Below are 24,228 nucleotides of genomic sequence, written 5' to 3'. Positions count from 1 at the left end.
GAGTGGGCGGCGGACAAAGTGTGGAGGGAGCGCCTTCTTATAACGAGCGCCGGCCGCGGCGCGCGCGCTGGAGCGCCAAAACCAGCGCGCGCTAGGCCGCTTTCCCCGCGCGCTGGAGCGCCAAAACCAGGGCGACGGCATGGCCGCTGACATAATCTAAAGCGCGCACGGTCATGAAATGGGTCGACCTGTTGGGCGCACTGCCGACCCAAAACTAAAAGAGGGCGGACGGCGGGTGGGCGGCTGACCCAAACGGACAAAAACGCCGTCCATTTGGGTCGCCCGTTGGAGTTGCTCTTATTGCGCTGCTCACTTGTGCATGACCTGGTGAACTTCCCATATTTACAAGGAACCGGTGAACTTCACACTGGTATTTTGTCTACCATTGGTGCAGATGGACCTCGTCTGCATTCGCTGCAGCGTTCAGCAAAAATCTGTCCCGAGTTCATGAACTAATAGCTGACAAACCAGTTCAGTGAAAGAACATATCGATATTTATAACCAACTGGTGAACTTCCCACATATAAATATAATAAAATCACAGGAATTGAACAAATGACCATACACGCTATATAAATTATGTGTAACTGCTATCTCTGTGAACGAGTCAAAAAATATATCGACCCGAGTCTGCATAGCCACTCCGGTGCTTCTTCTGCCATGTCCACGCCACCCTGAGGCTCTCCTGGAGTTCGGTGTGCTGGGCTGTCCAGTTCAGCTCGCGGTTGATCCTTGCAGGGTTGCTGTACACTTCCGCGTAGTCACCCGGGCGGCGAGGGAAGTAGTCGACCTTGATGTCGACTCCGGTCGCCTTCTTGCAAGCCTCCACAAACTCCTTCACTGACCTCCCTGGAAATGGAAAGATAAAAGAAAAAGGTTAACATCACTATCATCATACCATGATATGTGGTGATGATCTATCTGATGGTTTACCTCTTCCGGTGCCAACATTGTATATGCCAACTTTGCCTCTCTCCGCCTTGTTGAGCGCTTTCACGTGGGCATCGACCAGGTCGGTGACATCGATGTAATCTCTCACGCAAGTCCCATCGGCCGTTTCGTAGTCGGTACCTTTGACCTGTGAATAAAAGCAAGAACTTGGTAAGGAAAGAAGAAAAGCGCGAGTATTTTTCACAGATAGCGGAAGGGATTCAAACACAGCAGCAGATAATTAGTTGGTGGAAGATGTACCTTCAAACCCGGGATTATTCCCAGTGCCGCGTCGAAGCATGCACCGGATATACGGCCATGCTCACGCAGTTCGGGTGGTGGAGCCTCACCCAGCCTTCCTTCAGGGTCAGAGCCGATGACGTTGAAGTATCTAAAAGTTTCAGGATGCTCACTCAGTTACCAAATGGTTTTAGATGTTATGGTGCTAGATAAGGAAGTTCACAGTTGTTAGTAAGAGATACTGACCTCAGGATCATCACCGACATGTCTGATTTCCTCGACTTGGAGAAGTCCAAAATGATATCCTCTGCCATTTTCTTGGCCTTGCCATATGGGTTTATAGGAAACTGGACAAAAGGATTCAGTGAACAACTTCAGGAAAAGAAACATTTTCAAAGTTTACACGCCATGAAAAATTCTCAAACTTTCGGAAAGAAGAGGCTGCAGAGGCCACAACTGACCTGGGGAGTTTCTTCAGTGATAGGCATCTTCTCGGGTTCCCCGTAGGTGGCACATGTGCTAGAGTAGATCAGGGTTTTAACATTGTGCGTCGCCATGGCTTCTAGCACAACCAAAGTGTTTGCAGTGATGTTATGATAGTACCTGTTCAAAGTTTCAGTATCTTGTGCAGGTAGGCTAGGTAGTTGGCGAATGGATAATGCAAGATGACAAGCAAAGTCTAGTACCTCAGAGGCTCAAGCGTGCTCTCACCCACATACGCTACGGCAGCGAAGTGCATGACGGCATCAAATGCATTTTCTGCGAATATTCTGTTAACCTAAGGGTATGTTAAGGAACAAAAATCTTATAAAACAATTTCCATGCCAAGTTAACATATTTGTTCATCTTCACAGTTCAAACGAGAGGCATATAGCCAATTATTACAAATGATACAGAGGTCAGGATACAGCTATTGGATCGCCTAAATCAGCATGTATGAACTGCAATCGTCCAGGATCAGGAAACAAGTTCTGAAGAACCTTGACCGCCCCAATATTTCCTCTTGAAAGATTATCCTAAAGACAAGAGAAAAAAAGGTCTGCATTATGATGATGCTGAATTTCAACAAGATAAAAGCAATGCACAGTAGTTTTGAGCCAAGTACCAACCACAATGGTGACTCTGAAGGAGTCTTTGAGCAGTCGAAGAGCTGCGTGCGATCCTATGTAGCCAGCGCCACCCGTCACCAACACATGCGTTACTCCGAGTTCATGGATGGAGAACTGCACACATCACATATATTTGTGAAAATTTAAACACGAGCCACACTCGAATGAAATCGGAAATTACAACAAGTAGCATAAGTGCACAATAAAGTAGTGCATGCTTCAGTGTGCCATTCTACTGCATTGCTTAGTAGTGTATGGTTTTGTCAGTTTGCAGCTGTGAATCTGTGATAGTTGACCACGCAATGCAGCATCTACCATTGCAACCCCATGACACGCCGCAAACGGATGTTTCTCCGAATACATATGCATGGTTGAGGGGATGGAAGAAGGGTTAGCATACCACGCTGGGAGCCTTCCTATGGCAGGGCGGCTGGGTGAGCATGACGACGCACATGGCCGTGAGGAGCGCGACCATGATGATCTTGCTGAGGTATCTGGAGTTGCGCTTCGGATCAGAGAGGTCCATGTCTGCGAACGCCACGAGTTCATTCAGTTAAAAGCAACGTCGTTTACAGACACACACACACTGACACACACACACGACGCCTCTGCAACCAACCAGATGGCCATGGAAATACGTACTACTACTGTACTACACAAAGCTAATGCAGGACAGAGGGGAAATAAGCAAGCACCCCTGGTAAATTCATCACCAAATTAACCGAGTCTGAAGAAACATGGAAATTAATCACAAGCCTGATATGATAGGATGGAGTGTGAAATTCAGCAGCGCACCTGAGAAGGACCAAGATCTGGGCGCAGGCCTGGGCTGAGGCCTGCTCCTGCCGGTGGGCAGCATCTGCCTGCGGCTGGCGGCGAGAGGTCGCAGAGGCAGTCGGCCACTCCTTCACTGGCTCAGATCCAACAACCCTGTTCCAGGCCGCTCCGCCTTTACAGCGGAACAGAGAAAGAATTGCAGGGGAGGAGAAGGCGGGCACGAGGAAAAGGAAGGAGCTTTGTGACTGGGGCAGGGGAGGAGGAGGGAAGGGGCGCAGCCAATGGATGAATGAGTGAATCGTGGGGTTGGGAACGGAAAGGGAAAGGGAAATGTGGCGAGGAAGCGGACGGCGGGTGGGTGGGTGGATCCATGGGATGGTAGGACGCAGCCAGGGAAAGCGAAGACGAGAGGAGTAGGACGCGGGCTCGCGGAGTGATGAGGTGTCCGTCGCGCTGCCGCCGCGGAGGAAAAGATGGAAATCGAAGGACCGTCGGAGAGAGAGAGAGGGGGCTGTCGTTTTCTCGCCATAGCTCAGTGACGCTACGGCTGTGGTACCACGCGCTGAAGTCGTTGCCTCGTCGGTGTCCGTCCAGTAAAGTCCCTTTTTCCACGCTTAAATCTAGACTAGAGGTCGTAGAATTCACCGGAAACAAACTTTACCGTCAATTTTCTGAAATTGGTACCCTGACCCCTCTAATCTCAGTTGTCTATGTCTTTGATGCGGTTTTACAAGTGGAGCTCATGACCTGGCAATAGGGAGACCGGGTTTACCGACTAAGCTTGGATTTGTTAGTGATCAAGTGAAAGCAAATGATTGCATTGATTGATCGATAGTTATAAGGGCTATTCATATTGCCCGAACGGACGTGCCGCTTGCCAGAGATGCGCCGCTTAGAGAGAGAGATGCGGGGGTTGCATAGTGCAACTGCACACCGATTGTCAAGGGGAGATTATCCCTAATTATATTTTTATAAAACAATCCTTAATTACGCTAATTAATCTCGGCACTCCTCTTAATCTACGCTTGACCATGTAGAATCATCTCACGATCGTCCAGGTAGCGCTATCATGTCAAAAGGGATTCTCGATGTAATTTTTATTATGTTTGAGGTGTTTTGTACTTCCAGTGATTTTTTATAATAGATTTGATTTTTTTACAAAAAAAGGGATTCTCCTTCAAAAGTACTTCACTTTACGAGAACCTGAAACATAAACTCACAAGAGAAATAGCGTAATATGATGTTATGAGCAAGGATATCTCAAGAAGAGATTCCCTGATATTTGCAAATTTCGAAGCCGTCACATACTAATTTCAAGAACATATTTCTGAAATGTTGAAGTTGGTAGAGACTTCATGCACAAATCAGCGAGGTTGTCGTGTGGTTTGACTTGCAAGATGCGATATAGTCATATTACTTATTATGTAACATGTTTGCATCCGAGCAACATAAGCAACATTATCTTAGAGATAATGGTTGGTGGATGTAGCCACTAAGGTCTGTTTCGAAGACTTTCATGGGATGGCTACCACACGTAACAGGAACACAAAGTTTATCTATGATCAGGCATAGTAGGGATATGATGGACTTATCCAATAATATTGGTGTCCAGATTTCTCTGAAACTGAAAAATTAGGACAAGATGTTTGATGCCTTGGAGATATCGAAAGACGATATTCTTGACTCCCAACCAATTATGTTTGGTGTGTCCAATGGCAATAGGATATGGAACATTGTGTCCCAATACCACATTTCCATCAACCCATGATTTTAATGAATCTTTCTCTACGTCTAGAGATTGAACAACCATGGTAATTATAGATGAATAAGACTTGTCTGTAGTGATACTCCAAACTATTCTGGATATAGACAACATGGTGTACCATAATGTATGAGTGAAGGTGCTCGAGGTTTTACCCAAATCCTTCATCTCAAATTCTGTCATTTAGATGATCACGCGATTCGTCATTGCAGGAGTAATCCTTGTGTATGACGAGCACACATGGGTAATCATCATTGTAGGAGTAATCCCTGCATGGGAGTGGGAAAGGATAGGGAAAGGGCTATGTGGCGAGGAAGCGGACGTCGGGTGGGTGTGTGGAAAGAGAGAGAGAGAGGTGTCGTTTTCTGGCTACCTCAGTGACAGGACGGATGTGGTACCACGTGGTGAAGTCGTTGCCTCGTCGGTGTCGGTCCAGTAAAGTCCTTTTTCCACGTTTAAATCTACACTAGAGGTTGTCGAATTCACCAAAAATGAACCTCCTTCAATTTTCGGAAATTGGTACCCTGGCCCTCTAATCTCAATTCGTTTACGCCTTTGATGCGGTTTTAGAAGTGGATCTCATGACCTGGCAATAGGGAGACCGGGTTTCCCGACTAAGCTTGGATTTGTTTGTAATCAAGTGAAAGCAAATGATTGCATTGATTGATCGATAGTTATAAGGGCTATTTATATCACCCGAACGGACACGACGCTTGCCAGAGATGCGCTGCTTAGAGAGAGAGAGAGATGCGGGGTTTGCATAGTGCAACTGCACACCGGTTGTCAAGGGGAGATTATCCCTAATTATATTTTTATAAAGCAATCCCTAATTACGCTAATTAATCTCGGCACTCCTCCTAATCTATGCTTGACCATGTAGAATCATCTCACGATCATCCAGGTAGCGCTATCATGTCAAAAAGGATTCTCGATGTAATTTTTATTATGTTTGAGGTGTTTTGTACTTCCAGTGATTTTTTTATGATAGATATGATTTTTTTGAAAAAGAAAGGGACTCTCTTTCAAAAGTTCTTCACTTTACGAGAACCTGAAACATAAACTCACAAGAGAAATAGCGTAATATGATGTTATGAGCAAGGATATCTCAAGAAGAGACTCCCCTGATATATGCAAATTTCGAAGCCGTCACATACTAATTTCATGAACATATTTCTAAAATGTCGAAGTTGGTAGAGACTTCGTGCACAAATCAGCGAGGTTGTCGTGTGGTTTGACTTGCAAGATGAGCAATATAGTCATATTACTTATTATGTAACATGTTTGCATCCGAGCAACATAAGCAACATTATCTTAGAGATAATGGTTGGTGGATGTAGCCACTAAGGTCTGTTTCGAAGACTTTCATGGGATGGATACCACACGTAACAGGGACACAAAGTTTGTCTATGATCTGGCATAGTAGGGATATGATGGACTTATCCAATGATATTGGTGTCCAGATTTCTCTGAAACTGAAAAATTAGGACAAGATGTTTGATGCCTTGGAGATATCAAAAGACGATATTCTTGACTCCCAACCAATTATGTTTGGTGTGTCCAATGGCAATAGTATATGGAACATTGTGTCCCAATACCACATTTCCATCAACCCATGATTTTAATGAATCTTTCTCTACGTCTAGAGATTGAACAACCATGGTAATTATAGATGAATAAGACTTGTCTGTAGTGATACTCCAAACTATTCTGGATATAGACAACATGGTGTACCATAATGTATGAGTGAAGGTGCTCGAGGTTTTACCCAAATCCTTCATCTCAAATTCGGTCATTTAGATGATCACGCGATTCGTCATTGCAGGAGTAATCCTTGTGTATGACGAGCACACATGGGTAATCATCATTGTAGGAGTAATCCCTGCATGGGAGTGGGAAAGGATAGGGAAAGGGCTATGTGGCGAGGAAGCGGACGTCGGGTGGGTGTGTGGAAAGAGAGAGAGGTGTCGTTTTCTTGCTACCTCAGTGACAGGACGGATGTGGTACCACGTGGTGAAGTCGTTGCCTCGTCGGTGTCGGTCCAGTAAAGTCCTTTTCCACGTTTAAATCTACACTAGAGGTTGTAGAATTCACCAAAAACGAACCTCCTTCAATTTTCGGAAATTGGTACCCTGGCCCTCTAATCTCAATTCGTTTACGCCTTTGATGCGGTTTTAGAAGTGGATCTCATGACCTGGCAATAGGGAGACCGGGTTTCCCGACTAAGCTTGGATTTGTTTGTAATCAAGTGAAAGCAAATGATTGCATTGATTGATCGATAGTTATAAGGGCTATTTATATCACCCGAACGGACACGACGCTTGCCAGAGATGCGCTGCTTAGAGAGAGAGAGAGAGATGCGGGGTTTGCATAGTGCAACTGCACACCGGTTGTCAAGGGGAGATTATCCCTAATTATATTTTTATAAAGCAATCCCTAATTACGCTAATTAATCTCGGCACTCCTCCTAATCTATGCTTGACCATGTAGAATCATCTCACGATCATCCAGGTAGCGCTATCATGTCAAAAAGGATTCTCGATGTAATTTTTATTATGTTTGAGGTGTTTTGTACTTCTAGTGATTTTTTTATGATAGATATGATTTTTTTGAAAAAGAAAGGGACTCTCTTTCAAAAGTTCTTCACTTTACGAGAACCTGAAACATAAACTCACAAGAGAAATAGTGTAATATGATGTTATGAGCAAGGATATCTCAAGAAGAGACTCCCCTGATATTTGCAAATTTCGAAGCCGTCACATACTAATTTCATGAACATATTTCTAAAATGTCGAAGTTGGTAGAGACTTCGTGCACAAATCAGCGAGGTTTACGTGTGGTTCGACTTGCAAGATGAGCAATATAGTCATATTACTTATTATGTAACATGTTTGCATCCGAGCAACATAAGCAACATTATCTTAGAGATAATGGTTGGTGGATGTAGCCACTAAGGTCTGTTTCGAAGACTTTCATGGGATGGCTACCACACGTAATAGGAACACAAAGTCTGTCTATGATCTGGCATAGTAGGGATATGATGGACTTATCCAATGATATTTGTGTCCAGATTTCTCTGAAACTGAAAAATTAGGACAAGATGTTTGATGCCTTGGAGATATCAAAAGACGATATTCTTGACTCCCAACCAATTATGTTTGGTGTGTCCAATGGCAATAGGATATGGAACATTGTGTCCCAATACCACATTTCCATCAACCCATGATTTTAATGAATCTTTCCCTATGTCTAGAGATTGAACAACTATGGTAATTATAGATGAATAAGACTTGTCTGTAGTGATACTCCAATCTATTCTGGATATAGACAACATGGTGTACCATAATGTATGAGTGGAGGTGCTCGAGGTTATACCCAAATCCTTCATCTCAAATTCCGTCGTTTAGATGATCACGCGATTCGTCATTGCAGGAGTAATCCTTGTGTATGACGAGCACACATGGGTAATCATCATTGTAGGAGTAATCCCTGCATGGGAGTGGGAAAGGAAAGGGAAAGGTATATGTGGCGAGGAAGCGGACGGCGGGTGGGTGGATCCATGGGATGGGAGGACGTAGCCATGGAAAGTGAAGACGACAAGACGCAAACTCTCGGAGTGACGAGGTGTCGCCGCGTTGCCGCTGTTGCGAGGAAAGATGGAAGGACCAACGCAGAGAGAGAGAGAGAGAGAGAGAGAGAGAGAGGTTGTCGGTTTCTGGTTACCTCAGTGACATGACGGTGGTGGTACCACATGCTGAAGTCGTTGCCTCATCGGTGTTAGTCTAGTAAAGTCTTTTTTTTACATTTAAATCTAGACTAGATGTTGTAGAATTCACCGGAAACAAACCTCACCTTCAATTTTCTGATATTGGTACCCTGACCCCTCTAATCTCAGTTGTTTATGCCTTTGATGCGGTTTTAGAAGTGGATCTCATGACCTCGCATCAGGGAGACCGGGTTTGCCAACTAAGCTTGGATTGACGTTGCAACATATCAAACAATTATGATATGAATCTTATCTTTTTTTTGCGGGCATATGAATCAGATCTCTTTACTGATCAATCGACTTGATAGAGGACACACTCTTGGATTCAAGTCTCAACAAGAAAGGGGACATGTAATTAGAGCCAGGGATCGGAAGAAAGAACAAGCCCAACGACGACCACCACTGTCTAGTTCATCGATACCCCACACTCACATGCACAATAACACGAAGTACCCCCTCACTTGGGTCAGTTGGTATGCATAATGTGTGTTGGGCTTTGAGATCCGTTTTGTCTTCTAGGGCTCTCCTAGGACTTCATCAGTAGTTTCTGCGACAGACACCCTCTAGACTTGGCTTGTCCCCATGCCAATTCATGTGAAAAATGCGCCTTCGGCGATACCTGGTCTTCGCGGGTGGCGAGGGACACCGGGAAGCTTGACTAGTGGGCCAAGACTTGAGGAATTTTCTAGAGCCCATGCTGCATCGAACGACGTTGAAGGATAGCCGCCATTACTTAAAAAGGAAGTGGGTCGTCGTCCAAGACTGAAATTTCAACCATGATGGTTGTCGCCGACGGAACCCCTGCTCGGAGCTGAGACACATTAATGAGAGGGTGGAACTTCGCGCGCTCTGTAAGCGCCAGTTTGTATGCTACCTCACCCACATATCGGAGCACCTAAAATGGACCAAAGTACCGAAAGCCAGTTTGTGATTAGCTCGCGCTACAACCAAGAATTGTGCACACACTTGCAACTTAAGGTACACCCAGTCCCCGTCCCCCTCTTGGAACTCCCCTTCTAAGCGCTCATGATCCGCCTTGTCCTTCATGTACTACTGACCCATGTGCAAGTGTTGCATCAGTAAAGTTACCACTACGGCGCGCTCTTTTGGTCCATGACGCCAGATCTTCCATAGTGTCCTCCTCTACATTTATGAGGCCGAAGAAACGAGTCTTGTGGCTGTACTACACTTCAAACGGATATGACGACTTAGAGTGGTATGATAGAAGGTGTTATACTAGAATTCCATAGGAGGGATCTAATCGACCCGTTTGCTTGACAACTATGAATGAAGCAACGTAAATATAACTCCATGCATTGGTTTACTTGCTCGGTAGTGCCATTAGTTTGCGGGTGTCTGCGGAGGAGATGTTGAGTGTGGTGCGGACTCGCTCAACAATAAGATCCAGAGACACTGTGGGAGCCGATGACAACTTGTATGATCATGCACAACATGATTGTGGAGGATGAGGGTGAGGCGGTTCGCCAGGGTCTGGATTTTCAACACATGGGTGCATCCTATCCAGCTTCCGAAGCAGAATCTGGCGGTGTTGGAGAAATTTCTCCAAATGCATCATCACATTACAATCGAGGAACTCATACTGGACTTCAGAATGATTGATTGCGCATTTGTGGTTGTTTCATATGGACAATTAGAACATGTGTTCATCACTTGAGTGTGGGGACACTTCGGAGCCCATGGCCATTGGGTGCAACCGTCTAGAGATGGTTGCTCAGGCGTTATTCAATAGGTTTGGTTGGCGTGTCGCTAATAGATTATGTGGTTAACTCATGTAATGTTCTTTTCTGACCGGTTGTGGTCTTTTCACTTTGTATTTTAGCACTTTGTATTTGGTTAATAAATTTGGTTGTGTGCATCATGATTTTTTTTGGAAAAGGAGGCTCACCCCCGGCCTCTGCATCTGAAAGATGCATGCGACCATATTATTAAATAGTTCAAATAGGAACATAGTCTTAGCTCCATTACAGCTCGCAAACGGAGCAAAAATAAAAAAGAAAACTCATTGCCACAACCGACAGGATAATAGGACTAGAACACTGGACTCCTATCCTATTATGAGATCGCCATCCAAACCGGTTGAATATAGCCTGTGCTACCATCTCCCACTGGTTGCACCCAGTAACCAAAGGCTCCCTAGAGTCCGTACGAGTGAGTAAGGACCACATATGGATCCATGCCGTAGCTCTGAAGATGACCTGCAAGAAAGTTAAGTATGGTGTCTCTTAAAAATCATATCATTCCTGCAATTCCATGTAGCCCAAATAAGCGCACATATTCTAATCCGAATACAAGACACAGTAATATGATCTACTCCAGCTAGCCACGTCCCAAATAACGCTTCAATGCTAATCAGAGAAATAATGTTAAAGGCTATATGAATCGTTCGCCAAAGTAATTTCACGAGAGGGCAATCTATGAATAGGTGTTGTATTGTTTCGTCATGATCAGAAAAACAACATTATGCACTACCTACCCAACGTCGCTTTAGTAAATTATCTTTGGTGTGAATCACTTGCTTGTGGACAAACCACCTGAATTTTGATACGCAAGGGAACCTTAGTTTTCCAGATATGTATCGATCTTGGGATTGGGCCAGAATTAATTAGATCCATATAGATAGATTTGACCGTAAACACACCGCTTCTGGTTAATTTCAAGTGAAAGGAATCAGGTTGGTCGGATAGTTGAATCTCCATCAACTTCCGCACCAAGTGTAGCCAGGAGTTCCAGCGCTCCCCAACTAAAGATCTCCCAAACTGTATATTTAAGGGCTTCTCCTATAGCCACGGAATCCTCCTTATGTTGTACAACATTATATAAGGTGGGGCACTGTAGGGCTAGAGGCGTCTCCCCTAACCACATATCCTCCCAAAATCTTGTTGTCATCCCATTGCCAACAAAGAATTTGGCCCTACGAAAGAACATATCTTTCGTTCTCATAAGTCCCTTCCAGATTGGCGAATCGTTAGGTCTTGCGGTAACTTGGGCCAGATATCTTGATTGTAAATATTTGTTTCATAATATATGTGCCCACATACCATCAGTCTCTACTCATAACCTATATAGCCATTTACTCATTAGGCATTTATTTTTAATCTCTAGGTTCTCAATTCCGAGACCCCTGGTCCTTGGGTCGGCAAATGATATCCCATCTTGCCAGGCGATATTTTGTCTTAACATCATCTGACTGCCAAAAAATCGAGATCGATAAAAATCAAGTCTCTTCCGTACCCCTTTAGGTACTTCAAAGAAAGATAACTGGAACATCGGCATACTAGTTAGTACTGAATTAATGAGCACCAACTGACCTCCGTAAGACATTAGATTGCCCTTCCAGCAGCTTAGTTTTTTTTCAAATCAATCTTCGATGCATTTCCACTCTTTATTAGTAAGTTTACGATGATGAATCGGGATGCCCAGATAACTAAAAGGCAGAGATCCCAATTCACATCCGAAATTCACATTCGAACAATTGTCTATATGCATCTTGTTCCTCTTTGGCCCTCCCAAAGAAGAACAATTCGCTCTAGTGAAAATTTATTTTTAGTCCCGACAATTGTTCAAAAAGAAACAACACCAGTTTCATATTCCGAGCCTTTGCAAGATCATGCTCCATGAAAAGAATAGTGTTGTTGGCATATTGTAAGATGGATACTCCCCCATAGACTAGATGTGGAACGAGTCCACCAACTTGGCCATTCTCCTTGACCCGGCCTATAAGAACGGTCAGCATATACGCCACTATATTGAATAAGAGAGGAGACATCGAATCACCTTGTCTCAAGCCCTTATGAGCCTGAAAATAGTGATCGATATCATCGTTAACCTTTACTCCGACATTATGTTTTTGGACTAGGGAATCCACCTGACACTGGTACAACGAGGTGCTATACAAACGGTTTTTAACCCCTTTCCGCGATGATGTTCTGAACCATCGCCAAGTGAGTGACTGCGATAGGGGGGTCCTTCCCACACAACCCAGAAACCATCAGGGATAGGGAGCCTCGATGCATATACAGTACTCCCTACTCGTTTGTGCTCGCATTGCCATCGCAGTCGGTATTATGTGATGCTACGTTTATGATGCACAACCCATCACAAATAGTTCACGATTATAGAAGTAGACAATCACACACATTTACTTTTCCTCGACTGTGTGTGATTCAATGTAAGAGCGCACACAGTTGTCGCTATAAAACTGTATGCATAGCTTGAATACATCCCACACGATTCATCCATCGTACCCACGTTGGATGATCGACCTATCGCATGCGTTCTTCTATGAGCAAACGTTTGCGGTGCGCACAACATCACAAATAGTCCATAATTGCGAAGCATGTGTGATAAGGTGACTATCGCAGACATTTAATAAAAAAGAACTGTGTGCGATGTTGTTGTTAATCGCACACGTTTTTTCTTGGCTAATCGTGTGTGCAGTAGAGATTGATCGCACACGTAGTGGATCCTAGAAACGTGTCTGACCTCCACGTCTATCGCAGACGTTTCACTTTCACAAACCGTGTGCAGTGTAATCCCTAATTAATCCCTAATTTAAAAATCACATGTTCTGAATTTGAAAGTAGGCAATTACTTATTTCATATCCAACCATGTTTATTACAAATATAGGTTCCACCACGAATGCATAATTTGATGCACATGTACATATACTGAAGAACTACAGAAGCACCAAGTAAAGAATGATTGAACCACAGTTGTACTAAAGACTGTAAAGAGAGAGGCCAAAGACATTCTAGTTGCGGAGAAGGTGAAGCGGAATGCCCATATTGTGCCCTCCTCCATGCGTAATGCACGCAGGACTCTAGGCCAACCCCTTGTGATGGCTGCCCGTCCATCCTTCACTGTCTTCATTAGGACTTCTCGATGCTCATTGTAGTCTGGATGAAATACTTTAACCTTCATTGTGTGTCCACAAATCATGTACTTTGCGAGGTAATCTTGAGTGAACTGCTTCGGGAACCACTACGAACGAAAAAGATTCAGACATTGTTGTCTAACAACTCATTATGGGAAGTAAAAAGAGAAGGCTGCAGAGTTTGTAGTTACCATCCTACAGCTCACTATTGTGTTGGATAGAGTATAAACAAATAATTTGCTTGCCACCATTCGTATCTTTTTGCTAATAAGCCTTATCAGTTTGCTCACTTGATGCTTGTTCATGAATATCTCATTGCTCCATACTGAAAGGTTCGAGATAGACCTAGGGGGGGATGAATAGGTACAATTACAAATTTTAATTGTTACTTAGCAATTTTAGGCAATAATGCGGAATATGATATTGAGCCTAACAATTGCAAGTATAATGCTAGGAGCTATGCAAGGTAAACAAGTAACACAAATAGGTGAGTAAGCAAGTACAATATGAAATAAGTAAGTGCTAAGAGACAAGTAACCACAAGTAGAGAGTTAGGGTTAGGGATAACCGCAACTCCGGGAGACGAGGGTGTATGCCAATGTTCACTTCCTTGGAGGGAAGCTACGTCACCGTTAGAGAGGTGGATGTTACCACGAAGGAACACCAATGCCACGAAGGCTCACCCTATTCTCCCTTTGAGACAACACCACGAAGGCGTTTCTCAACCACTAGTGGTAGACCTTGGGGTGGTCTCCAAACCCTCACAAACTTTTCTGGGGGTAATCACAATGATCGATTCCTCTCCGAAAGACTCCTACCGCCTAGGAGTCTCTAACCTCCAAGAGTAACAAGAACGATGGGGAAAAGCTCAAGACTTGCTCAAATCACGAATTCCTTTGGTGCAAAGAAGGAGAAGGAGTGGATCTATCACTTGGTCGGACAACTTCTCTCAAATGCTCTCAAATCCCTTGGGGATCTAAGATTTGGTGTGGAAGAGTGAGAGAGAGAGAGTGAAATATGTTCTAGGGTTTGTTCAAAGTGAATGGTCAACCCTCACCCGCGGGGGAGGAGGGCTATATACAATGAGAGCACAAATGTGGCTGTTGTAGTGCAAGTGAATGGGCAGGCCGGACATCTGGGCAAGGGGGCCGGACATCCGACCTGGCGAGGCATGATGGTAGCTAGAACTACGTCGGTATTTCCCTGGAGAGGGAGGGATGATGTAGCACAGCGACGGTAGGTATTTCCCTTAGTTATGAAACCAAGGTATCAAACCAGTAGGAGAACCAAGCAACACAACGTAAGCAGCACCTGCACACAAATAACAACACCTCGCAACCCGACGTGTTAAAGGGGTTGTCAATCCCTTCCGGGGTACGGCGCCAGAAATTGGCAAGGAGACAGGAGAAAAGTATGATAGATTGAAATAATAGATCGCAAATAAAATAAAGTGCAGCAAAATATTTTTGTATTTTTGGTTTAATAGATCTGAATAAAAATGCAACGGAAAAATAGATCGCAAGGCAAATATATGAGGAAGAAGACCCGGGGGCCGTAGGTTTCACTAGTGGCTTCTCTCGAGAAACATAGCAAACGGTGGGTAAACAAATTACTGTTGGGCAATTGATAGAACTTCAAATAATCATGACAATATCCAGGCAATGATCATTACATAGGCATCACGTCCAAGATTAGTAGACCGACTCCTGCCTGCATCTACTACTATTACTCCACACATCGACCGCTATCCAGCATGCATCTAGTGTATTAAGTTCATGAAAAAAACGGAGTAATGCAATAAAAATGATGACATGATGTAGACAAGATCCGTTTATCTATATGGCGGTAGATATAGATCTCGTCTTTTTATCCTTAGTAGCAACGATACATACGTGTCGGTTCCCCTTCTGTCACTAGGATCAAGCACCGTAAGATCGAACCCACTACCGGGCACCTCTTCCCATTGCAAGATAAATAGATTAAGTTGGCCAAACAAAACCCAAATATTGGAGAAGAAATACGAGGCTAGAAGAGATCAAAGAAACTCAAATAACTTTCATGGATATAAAAAGATATAACTGATCATAAACTCAAAGTGCATCAGATCCCAACAAACACACCGCAAAAGAGTTACATCATATGGATCCCCAATAGACCATTGTATTGAGAATTCAGCGAGAGAGAGAGAGAGAGAGAGAGAGAGAGAAAGCCATCTAGCTACTAACTACGGACCCGAAGGTCTACAAAGAACTACTCACGCATCATCGGAGAGGCACCAATGGAAGTGGTGAACCCCTCCGTGATGGTGTCTAGATTGGATCTGGTGGTTCTGGACTCTGCGGCGGCTGGATGAATATTTCGTCCACGTCTCTAGGGTTCTGGTATTTTTGGGGTATTTATAGAGCAAAGAGGCGGTCCGAGGGGCACCCGAGGTGGGCACAACCCACTAGGGCGCGCCTGGGCCTCCTGGCACGACCTGGTGGGTTGTGCCCCCCTCGGGGCACCCCACAGGTGCAACCAGGGCCCATTGCCTTCCTTCTGGCCCATAAAAAATCATCGTGGAGTTTCGTGGCATTTGGACTTCGTTTGATATTGATTTCCTGTGATGTAAAAAACATGGAAAAAACAGCAACTGGCACTTGGCACTATGTCAATAGGTTAGTACCAAAAAATGATATAAAATGATTATTAAACATCCAAGATTGATAATAAAACAGCATGGAACAATAAAAAATTATAGATACGTTGGAGACGTATCAAGGCACTTGAAGAACAGAGTAGAAACAAAGGTAAAAACAGAGGGGCCGGACATCCGGGGGCCAAGCCCGAACATCCGGCATATCAGGGAGCCCCGGACATCCGGCGCATGGCCGGACATCCCGCAAGTTCACCACGTTGAAAAGCCCTCTGGATAGCATAGGCCGGACGTCCAGCAGGGGAGCCCGGAAATCCGGGGTGCAAGGAGAGCCCGAACATCCGACATAGAGGGCCGGATATCCGGCATGAGGCCCGGACATCCGGCGTGAAGCCTGGACATCCGGCAGCCCAGAGATAGAACATGTCAGAGAATATAAAGATGGATCAAAGGCATTTGGAAAGGAGGTTTGTGGCAAGAGCAAGTCTTTAACTAACCCTATTGATCCCCTCTTAATAGTGCGGGATCCTATACCCAAGAAAAACAAATGTGCAATCATTTTGATACTTCATCCTTGAGTAAAATCACTTTGTATGCTCTTGATCCACACACCTTGATTAACCGGGGACTAACACCTGAGATTTACTTGACAAACATAGTCAGTCCCCCTACATGTATATTTTCATCAACATCAAAACCTGACGTAAGGGCACGATTGCACTTTCAATGTCCCCCTTTTTGTTTGTTGATGACAATCATACATGTAGTATCATAGATGCAATAAATAATTTTAGCATTGACAATCATGAGAGCAAGATACAAAATAAGTTTATGTTCCTATTTGCTTTTAGCTCCCCCTCATTGTGTGCAAGAGATGAATATGTTAGGATGTACAACACAAACTCTCATGGTAGCATATGTAGCTCAAAAAGATATAAAAGTGAGATACGCACATATGAAACCACCATAACACACATAGACTCAATCATTTCATAGCCACAAAGTACCAACATAGTCTCAAACGATAACAACATAGTACCATAAGTAGCTACATAACATAGTTTGAATAATAGCTAACACAAATAGCCAACATATAGCATGACCATACTCCATACTAAGATACTACTTCTCCCCCTTTGACATCAGCAAGTAAAGGGGGGCGTAGAACTAGATGGACTCTGTCACTCCTGGCGGATGTCATCATCACCATCAAAGAACTCGGCGTACTCGTCACGAGACGGGAAACCGAAGGTGGACGAGGACAGAGCTGCGGGAATCGGATCGTCATCACTCACATGACTCCCACGGTCACGAAGGCGCTGCTTGAGCTTATTCTTGGAGATGATGAGGCGCTTCTGAACATCGTGATTCTGCTGACAGTTGAAAGTGATTGCCTTCATGATCACAGACCGAGCCTTGCCTAAGAACGAGGCAAGACGACCACGAGGAGCAGTCGAGGAAGAATGCATGGAGGAACCCGTAGGCTGAGACCCACCAGCAAACTGCCTAGGTAGTCGAGGTGCAGCAGTCGGTGCAGGAGCGGCCATGCGCATATGAACATGAGGTTTCCAAATGGAATGCACAACGGTCTTAGCAACCTCAAATGGAGCAGCGGGATCAATTATGGCTTGAATGAATGGAGCATGTGGGAATTGACGCGTCTGAATAAAGCTGGAGAGACGGATCTCATGCCAAATATAGTGGGCGGTGTTAAGAGGCTCAGTAGGTGCATCATGCATACGAACCATCAGATCAATGCAGTAGTTGCGAGCCCTGGAGCGATCTCCCTTCTTAGGATAGAGAGTACGAAGCACACACTGATAGAGAATGTAGTAGGGAGATCAGAAAATGGATGACTCATTGGGTGGATATTCATGTTCCTCTGGAGTGAGCTCAGAGATGGGCTTAAGAAGAGCCATGCAAGCATCAATCCCTTTGGGCCTATAGCGAGGATCCATACTGTGGATGTGATGACCAACACCGGAGAAGCCCAAAATCTGAACAAACCGGTCATAGGTGATGCTCAGCACAGTGTTATCAGTCATCCATGTGAGAGTGTAGTCTAGCCCAAAGAAGCAGGTGGCATAGAACTGAAGGATGGCAACTTCATTCCAATCACACTTGAAGGTCATTGCTTGACCTAGAGTCATATCATCAATGATCTTGACCGTGTTGTCAGGGAACATGGCAGGATGATCACGCATGAACTGAAGATCCAGGTATGTATGAGGGGCAAGTCCACGACCATGGACGAAACTTGAGTAAAGATCTTGCTGCATGCGAGTATGGAAACAAGGATCCTCGGCATCAACCACCATCTCATAAGGGTTGGTATCCCGGCGGAACTCAAGATATGGACTGGCCCCCACAGTGGTGAAGTCATGTGTGGGGCGGTCCCCATTGAAAGGAAGCTCCATTGAGATACGACGACCATGGACCACGGGCATTGCAGCACCACGGACTTGAGGCACATGGGCCCTCCTAGTGCCAGGCTTGGATTGACCAACAAAATGTCTTGGCAGAATGTCATCCTCTTCCTCCCCAACATAGTCCTCATCATCTGGATCAGAGGCCGATGAACTTGGGGATGGTGCCCGACGATTCTTTTTAGTGGTGGTCTTCATCTTCTTAGGTCGAGCATGTTCATTGGAGTCGGTGGAACCTTGCCGGCGATCGACTGAAACGAATACATGATAAGGGTACCGATGAGAAGGAGTCAAAGAGTATGAACAAGGATAAAGCAAATTAAGCAGTGGGATGAACATTTTCGAACATGACCATAGGACAAGTCCAAGTGGTAGATCAAAATATTGACATTCCCATGATTAAGTTGTTTAGCCAAGTACATAGAGAAGATTTTAGGCTAGGCAAGTGACATCAAATCTCTAGAGAGATATATACACCAAGATAGTCATGAAAACCTAGGATGGATGGGTCAAAACAAGAAGAAGAGGCAGGAGTAGATAGCATCCATACCCCGGGAAGACGGATCAGGGCCGCAATTCTCGGTACGCGCCATGACGAACTCCGGCGGTCGATCCACAAGTCAACACCCGAACCGGTCCCTCCCGAGTGATTCACACCACAACCCAAGGAATGGGTTGGATGGAAACGTAGATTGGGAGGAGGAGAAGGCGTGGTCAGGAGATCGGGGCCGGAGGACGGAGGAGATGGCCGGAGCAGAGCCGGAGCACAGCCCGACGGCGGCGGTTTGTTGGAATAGATGGGGAGAGCACGGGAGAGAGAGTGGGGAATTGCCCCCAAATCCCGAGCCCTCCCCTATTATGCGTGGCTGCGGGCGACGGGCCGGACATCCGGGGTCCAAGCCCGGATATCCGGCGAGCGGAGGTTAGAGAGAAAAAAACTCCAGCGTCGACGGGCCGAACATCCGGGATCCAAGCCCGGATATCCGGCGTACAGAAGTCAGAGAACAACAAATCCAGGGTCCGGATGTCCGGCTAAGGCCTGGATGTCCGGCCACTGGAGGAGCTTGATGGGGGAGATTTGCAGTAGAAACTTGCCAGGGCCCGGATGTCCGGCTGAGGAGCCAGATGTCCGGCAACTGGACAGAGAGCCCAGCTAGGGGAGATTTTGTAGGGGGGCCAACTAAAATATATCGATATAGACTCCGCCAAGGAGATTTAGAGTACGTAGGAATGGAATCTTGAGTAAACAATGGCCATACTAAGATGTGCAATAATAACGCAACAATATGAAGTAAAGAAGGATTCATATACGCAATCCACGGGCGGTGACCAAAGTCACCATGTTTGAGCATATGGGACATAGTACCGCAAAGATTGCGACTTTTGGGTACATAGTCACGACTCCATCATTTTAAAGCACCATAGTTCAAAAAGAGACCATGATAGCTTTGAGAGTGTTTGTTCTATTTATGCATTATATAGGGTGAGAGTACTCATGAATTGAGTGTCTCCCCCTGAATATATGCCTACATCAAGACAAGACATTATGAAAATGCATGCATGGGTACTAGATTTCCAAGTTCATGCCTAAGTTGACAAAACCTTGCTTCATCCAATGGCTTGGTGAAAATGTCTGCAAGTTGCATATCTGTGCCAACATGAGCAATATCAATGTCACCTTTTTCCAGATGATATCTCAAGAAATGATACCTAATATCAATGTGCTTGGTGCGGGTATGATCTTTGGGATTCTCAGCAATATTGATGGCACTTTCATTATCACATAGAAGAGGCACGTTTCTATAGGTGATACCGTAATCCTTCAAAGTTTGCCTCATCCATAGCAATTGAGTTGCACAACTGGCGGTTGCAATGTATCCAGCTTCGGCGGTGGAGAGAGCAACACAATTTTGTTTCTTCGAGGACCAACTTACCAAGGAGCGTCCAAGAAATAGACATGCACCGGAGGTGGACTTACGATCCACTATGTCTCCAGCCCAATCCGCATCCGTGTACCCAATGAGATCAAACTTAGCATCCTTGGGGTACCATAGACCCAACTTTGGGGTGTGAACAAGGTATCTAAGAATATGCTTAACCGCCTTATGATGACTTTCCCTAGGGAAAGCTTGAAATCTAGCACACATGCATACACTAAACATGATGTCTGGTCTAGATGCACAAAGATAAAGCAATGAACCAATCATAGAGCGGTAAATAGATGGGTCGAATGGAATACCACTTGTGTCTTCAGTGAGTAAAATTTTGGTTGGCATGGGTGTCTTACATGGACTAGCATCAGACATGCCAAACTTCTCTAGAATATCCTTGAGGTATTTTGCTTGAGACAAGAAAATTCCTTCTCAAAATTGTTGAATTTGAAATCCGAGGAAGAACTTTAAATCTGCATTGAGTGACATTTCAAAATTCTTGGTCATGGAATCCGCAAACTTCTTGCACAAATGAATGTTAGGAGAACCAAAAATGATATCATCTACATTGATTTGGCATAAGATCAAATCACCCTTGTCCCTCTTAGTAAAAAGAGTGGGATCGATCACCCCTCTCACAAAACCATCATCGAGTAAAAACTTCTTAAGATGATCATACCAAGCACGATGTGCTTGTTTGAGGCCATACAAAGCCTTATGAAGTTTATACACATAGTCTTTGTGATCAGGATCAACGAATCTAGGTGGTTGTGATACATATACTTCTTCTTGTAGATGACCGTTAAGGAAAGCACTCTTCACATCCATTTGATGTAATGTAAAACCATTAAAAGCAGCATAAGCAAGTAAGATGTGAATGGATTCAAGACGGGCAACGGGGCAAAGGTCTCACCAAAGTCCAAAACTTCAACTTGTGAGTACCCTTGTGCCACTAACCTTGCCTTGTTACGGATGATTACACCATTCTCATCTTGCTTGTTCTTGAAAATCCATTTTGTTCCAATGACATTGTGCTCCGTAGTTGGCCTCTCGACTAATGACCACACTTGGTTGCATTCAAAATTGTTCTACTCTTCTTGCATAACAACGAGCCAATCGTTGTACATCAATGCATCTTGTACCTTGAGAGGCTCAACACTAGACACAAATGAGAAGTGAGCACAAAAGTTTGTCAAATGTTTACGAGCCGGTGAGAATTTTGTCAACATCAACACGAACGGCCACTCGAGGCATGATGGAGGTTAGGGTTTCGCGGGGTTCAACTTCATGTCCATCATCCATGTCCTTAACATATGGATCATTAATGTGTGGTGGAAGATCTTCTTCTTCATATTGCATTTGTTGAGGTTCATCATCAATGATTGCACTTTCTTTTTCTTGCCCTCGATGATGATCTTGTTCATGAGAATTATCATGAAGATGAACTTGATCATCCTCTTGCACTTGAACTAAGGGCATTGGTTGAGCAATAGGAGCTTGTGATGGTATAGGTGTTGAAGTAGTTTGTTGATGTGTGAGGCTTCCATCATCTTCTTCATCATCATGAGGTTCTTGTTCCATTGGAAGAAGTGCACCAACACCCATGGTCAGAATATCTTGAGAAGAATCTTCTTCACCTACATCACTTAGATCAACTTGCTCCCCATGGGAGCCATTAAATTCATCAAACACCACGTCACAAGTTTCTACAACACATCCATTGGATTTGTTGTAGACTCTATAGGCGTGAGAGTTTGACCCATAGCCAACAAATATGTCCTCAATTGTTTTGGATTGAAATTTTCCTAACCATTCTCTTTTGTTGAGGATGAAACATTTGCACCCAAATACACGAAATTACTTGACATTTGGCTTGTTCCCAGTTAGGAGCTCATATGGAGTCTTTTCCAATATTGTGCGGAGGAAGAGCCGGTTTGATGCATGGCATGCAGTGTTGACAGCCTCGACCCAAAAACTATGTGGCGACTTGTATTCATCCAACATGGACCTTGCCATCTCCACAAGTGTGCGGTTCTTCGTTTCGGCTAAACCATTTTGTTGAGGAGTGTATGGAGCTGAATATTGATGCTCAATCCCTTCATCACTAAGAAATTCTTCCAAGGTGTAGTTCTTAAAGTCAGAGCCATTATCACTTCTTATTGCCAAGATTTCTTTGTCAAACTTGTGTTGTGCTTGCTTGGAAAAATCAATGAAGGTGATCTTCGTCTCGTCCTTTGACTTGAGGAAGAAGACCCATGTGTATCTTGAGTAATCATCAACAATGACAAGCCCATAACTTTTTCCCACCAAGACTATCCCATGAAGGAGGCCCAAAGAGATCCACATGAAGGAGATCCAAAGGCCTTGAAGTAGACACAATATTCTTGGGTGGGTGCTTTGATTGATGTTGCTTCCCGGCTATGCATGCACTACACACACGATCTTTCTCAAAAGAGACATTGGTTAGTCCAAGGATGTGATTACCCTTTAAGAGATCTTGAAGATTTCTCATGCCAACATGGGCTAGCCGGCGATGCCATAGACACCCCTTGTCGGCCTTGGCCATTAGACAAGTTGCACGGAATGTGCGCTCTTTCGAGAAATCAACCGTGTAAAGGTTGCCATCCAACTCTCCAACAAAGGCCACTTCGGGAGTATCTCTCTTAAAGACTTTCACATCCGTTAGTCCAAAGAGTGTATCATAACCAACAGAAGCCAATTGGCGAACGGAAAACAAATGATATTTAAGGGATTGGACTAGCATGACATTTGCAAGAGACATGTCATTTTTGATAGCCACCTTGCCCAACCCGAGTACCTGTCCTTTTGATCCTCAACCAAACATGATGCTCATAAACGGTTGAATAGCTTCCATGAAATCGTAGAGCAATTTGCTATCTCCGGTCATCTGATTGGTACATCCACTATCGATCACCCATTTTACTCCACCAGAGAAAGCAACCTACACACAATTATGACTTGGTTAGAGGCACCCATTTTGCAATGGGACCTCTCAAGTTAGTCACAAGGGTCTTAGGGACCCAAATAGTATAGAATTGGAATGCATTTAGGGGACCAATAAATTTTGCATAAACTTCTCCGTCCTTAGTCTTACGAAGTACATAGGATGGAGGCATGAACTCTTTTGGCTTGTTGAGAGTGGGCATGCCCATTGTGGCCTTCCCACTAGCAACCTTACCTTTCTCCTTGCGCCCATCCCGCACAAAAGTTTCTTTTAGAGGGGTGGAGCACTTTTGAGTAGACGTCTTCTTCTTGCTTGTGCTTGGGTCAAACCCAAGCCCCTTTTTGGCAAACACCTCATTGTGTTGGCTCAATATCTCATTGAGGTTCTTTTGTCCTTGAGCACATGTCATGAGACCTTTCTCAATTTGAGCCTTGAGAAAGCGATTCTCCTCAAGAATAGATGCTAGATCACTACTAGAGTTAGTAGTACAAGCATCAACATTGATAATAGGAGAAGAGTAAGCCTTGGCTAGAGTTTCAAGATAAGTAAGCTTGAGTATCTCAAAACTCTTTGTAATAAGGGTGAGCTCTTCTTCCTTAGTCTTGAGGGACACATATAGGAGCTCACAATCCTTAGAGAGAGAAGCATGAGACTTCACAAGCTTAATTTTATCGTTCATCAACTCTTCGCAAGAGTCCTTAGCCTTTTTCAAGGAGCAAATATCTTTAGCATGAACATCAATGTTTGCACCAATTTTCAAGCATAGTTCATCATTTTGTGCTTCCTCATATTGGA

General features: G+C 44.5%; 1 protein-coding gene across 1 annotated transcript; it reads right to left on the bottom strand.

Annotated features, from left to right (window-relative positions):
- Window positions 1-476: 476 nt before the first annotated feature.
- Window positions 477-3,434, bottom strand: LOC123122101 (probable UDP-arabinose 4-epimerase 1). Its single transcript, XM_044542239.1, has 10 exons — window positions 3,075-3,434; window positions 2,680-2,807; window positions 2,280-2,393; window positions 2,079-2,186; window positions 1,857-1,948; window positions 1,632-1,773; window positions 1,417-1,517; window positions 1,192-1,321; window positions 934-1,078; window positions 477-849 (listed from the first exon to the last, which is right to left on the bottom strand). The coding sequence occupies exons 1-10, from the start codon at window positions 3,136-3,138 to the stop codon at window positions 608-610; spliced, it is 1,266 nt and encodes a 421-aa protein (XP_044398174.1). The 5' UTR covers window positions 3,139-3,434; the 3' UTR covers window positions 477-607.
- Window positions 3,435-24,228: the final 20,794 nt, after the last annotated feature.

The sequence above is a fragment of the Triticum aestivum genome, chromosome 5D (assembly GCF_018294505.1).
Source record: "Triticum aestivum cultivar Chinese Spring chromosome 5D, IWGSC CS RefSeq v2.1, whole genome shotgun sequence".
NCBI lineage: Eukaryota > Viridiplantae > Streptophyta > Magnoliopsida > Poales > Poaceae > Triticum > Triticum aestivum.
This window is presented reverse-complemented; position numbering and strand designations above follow the sequence as displayed.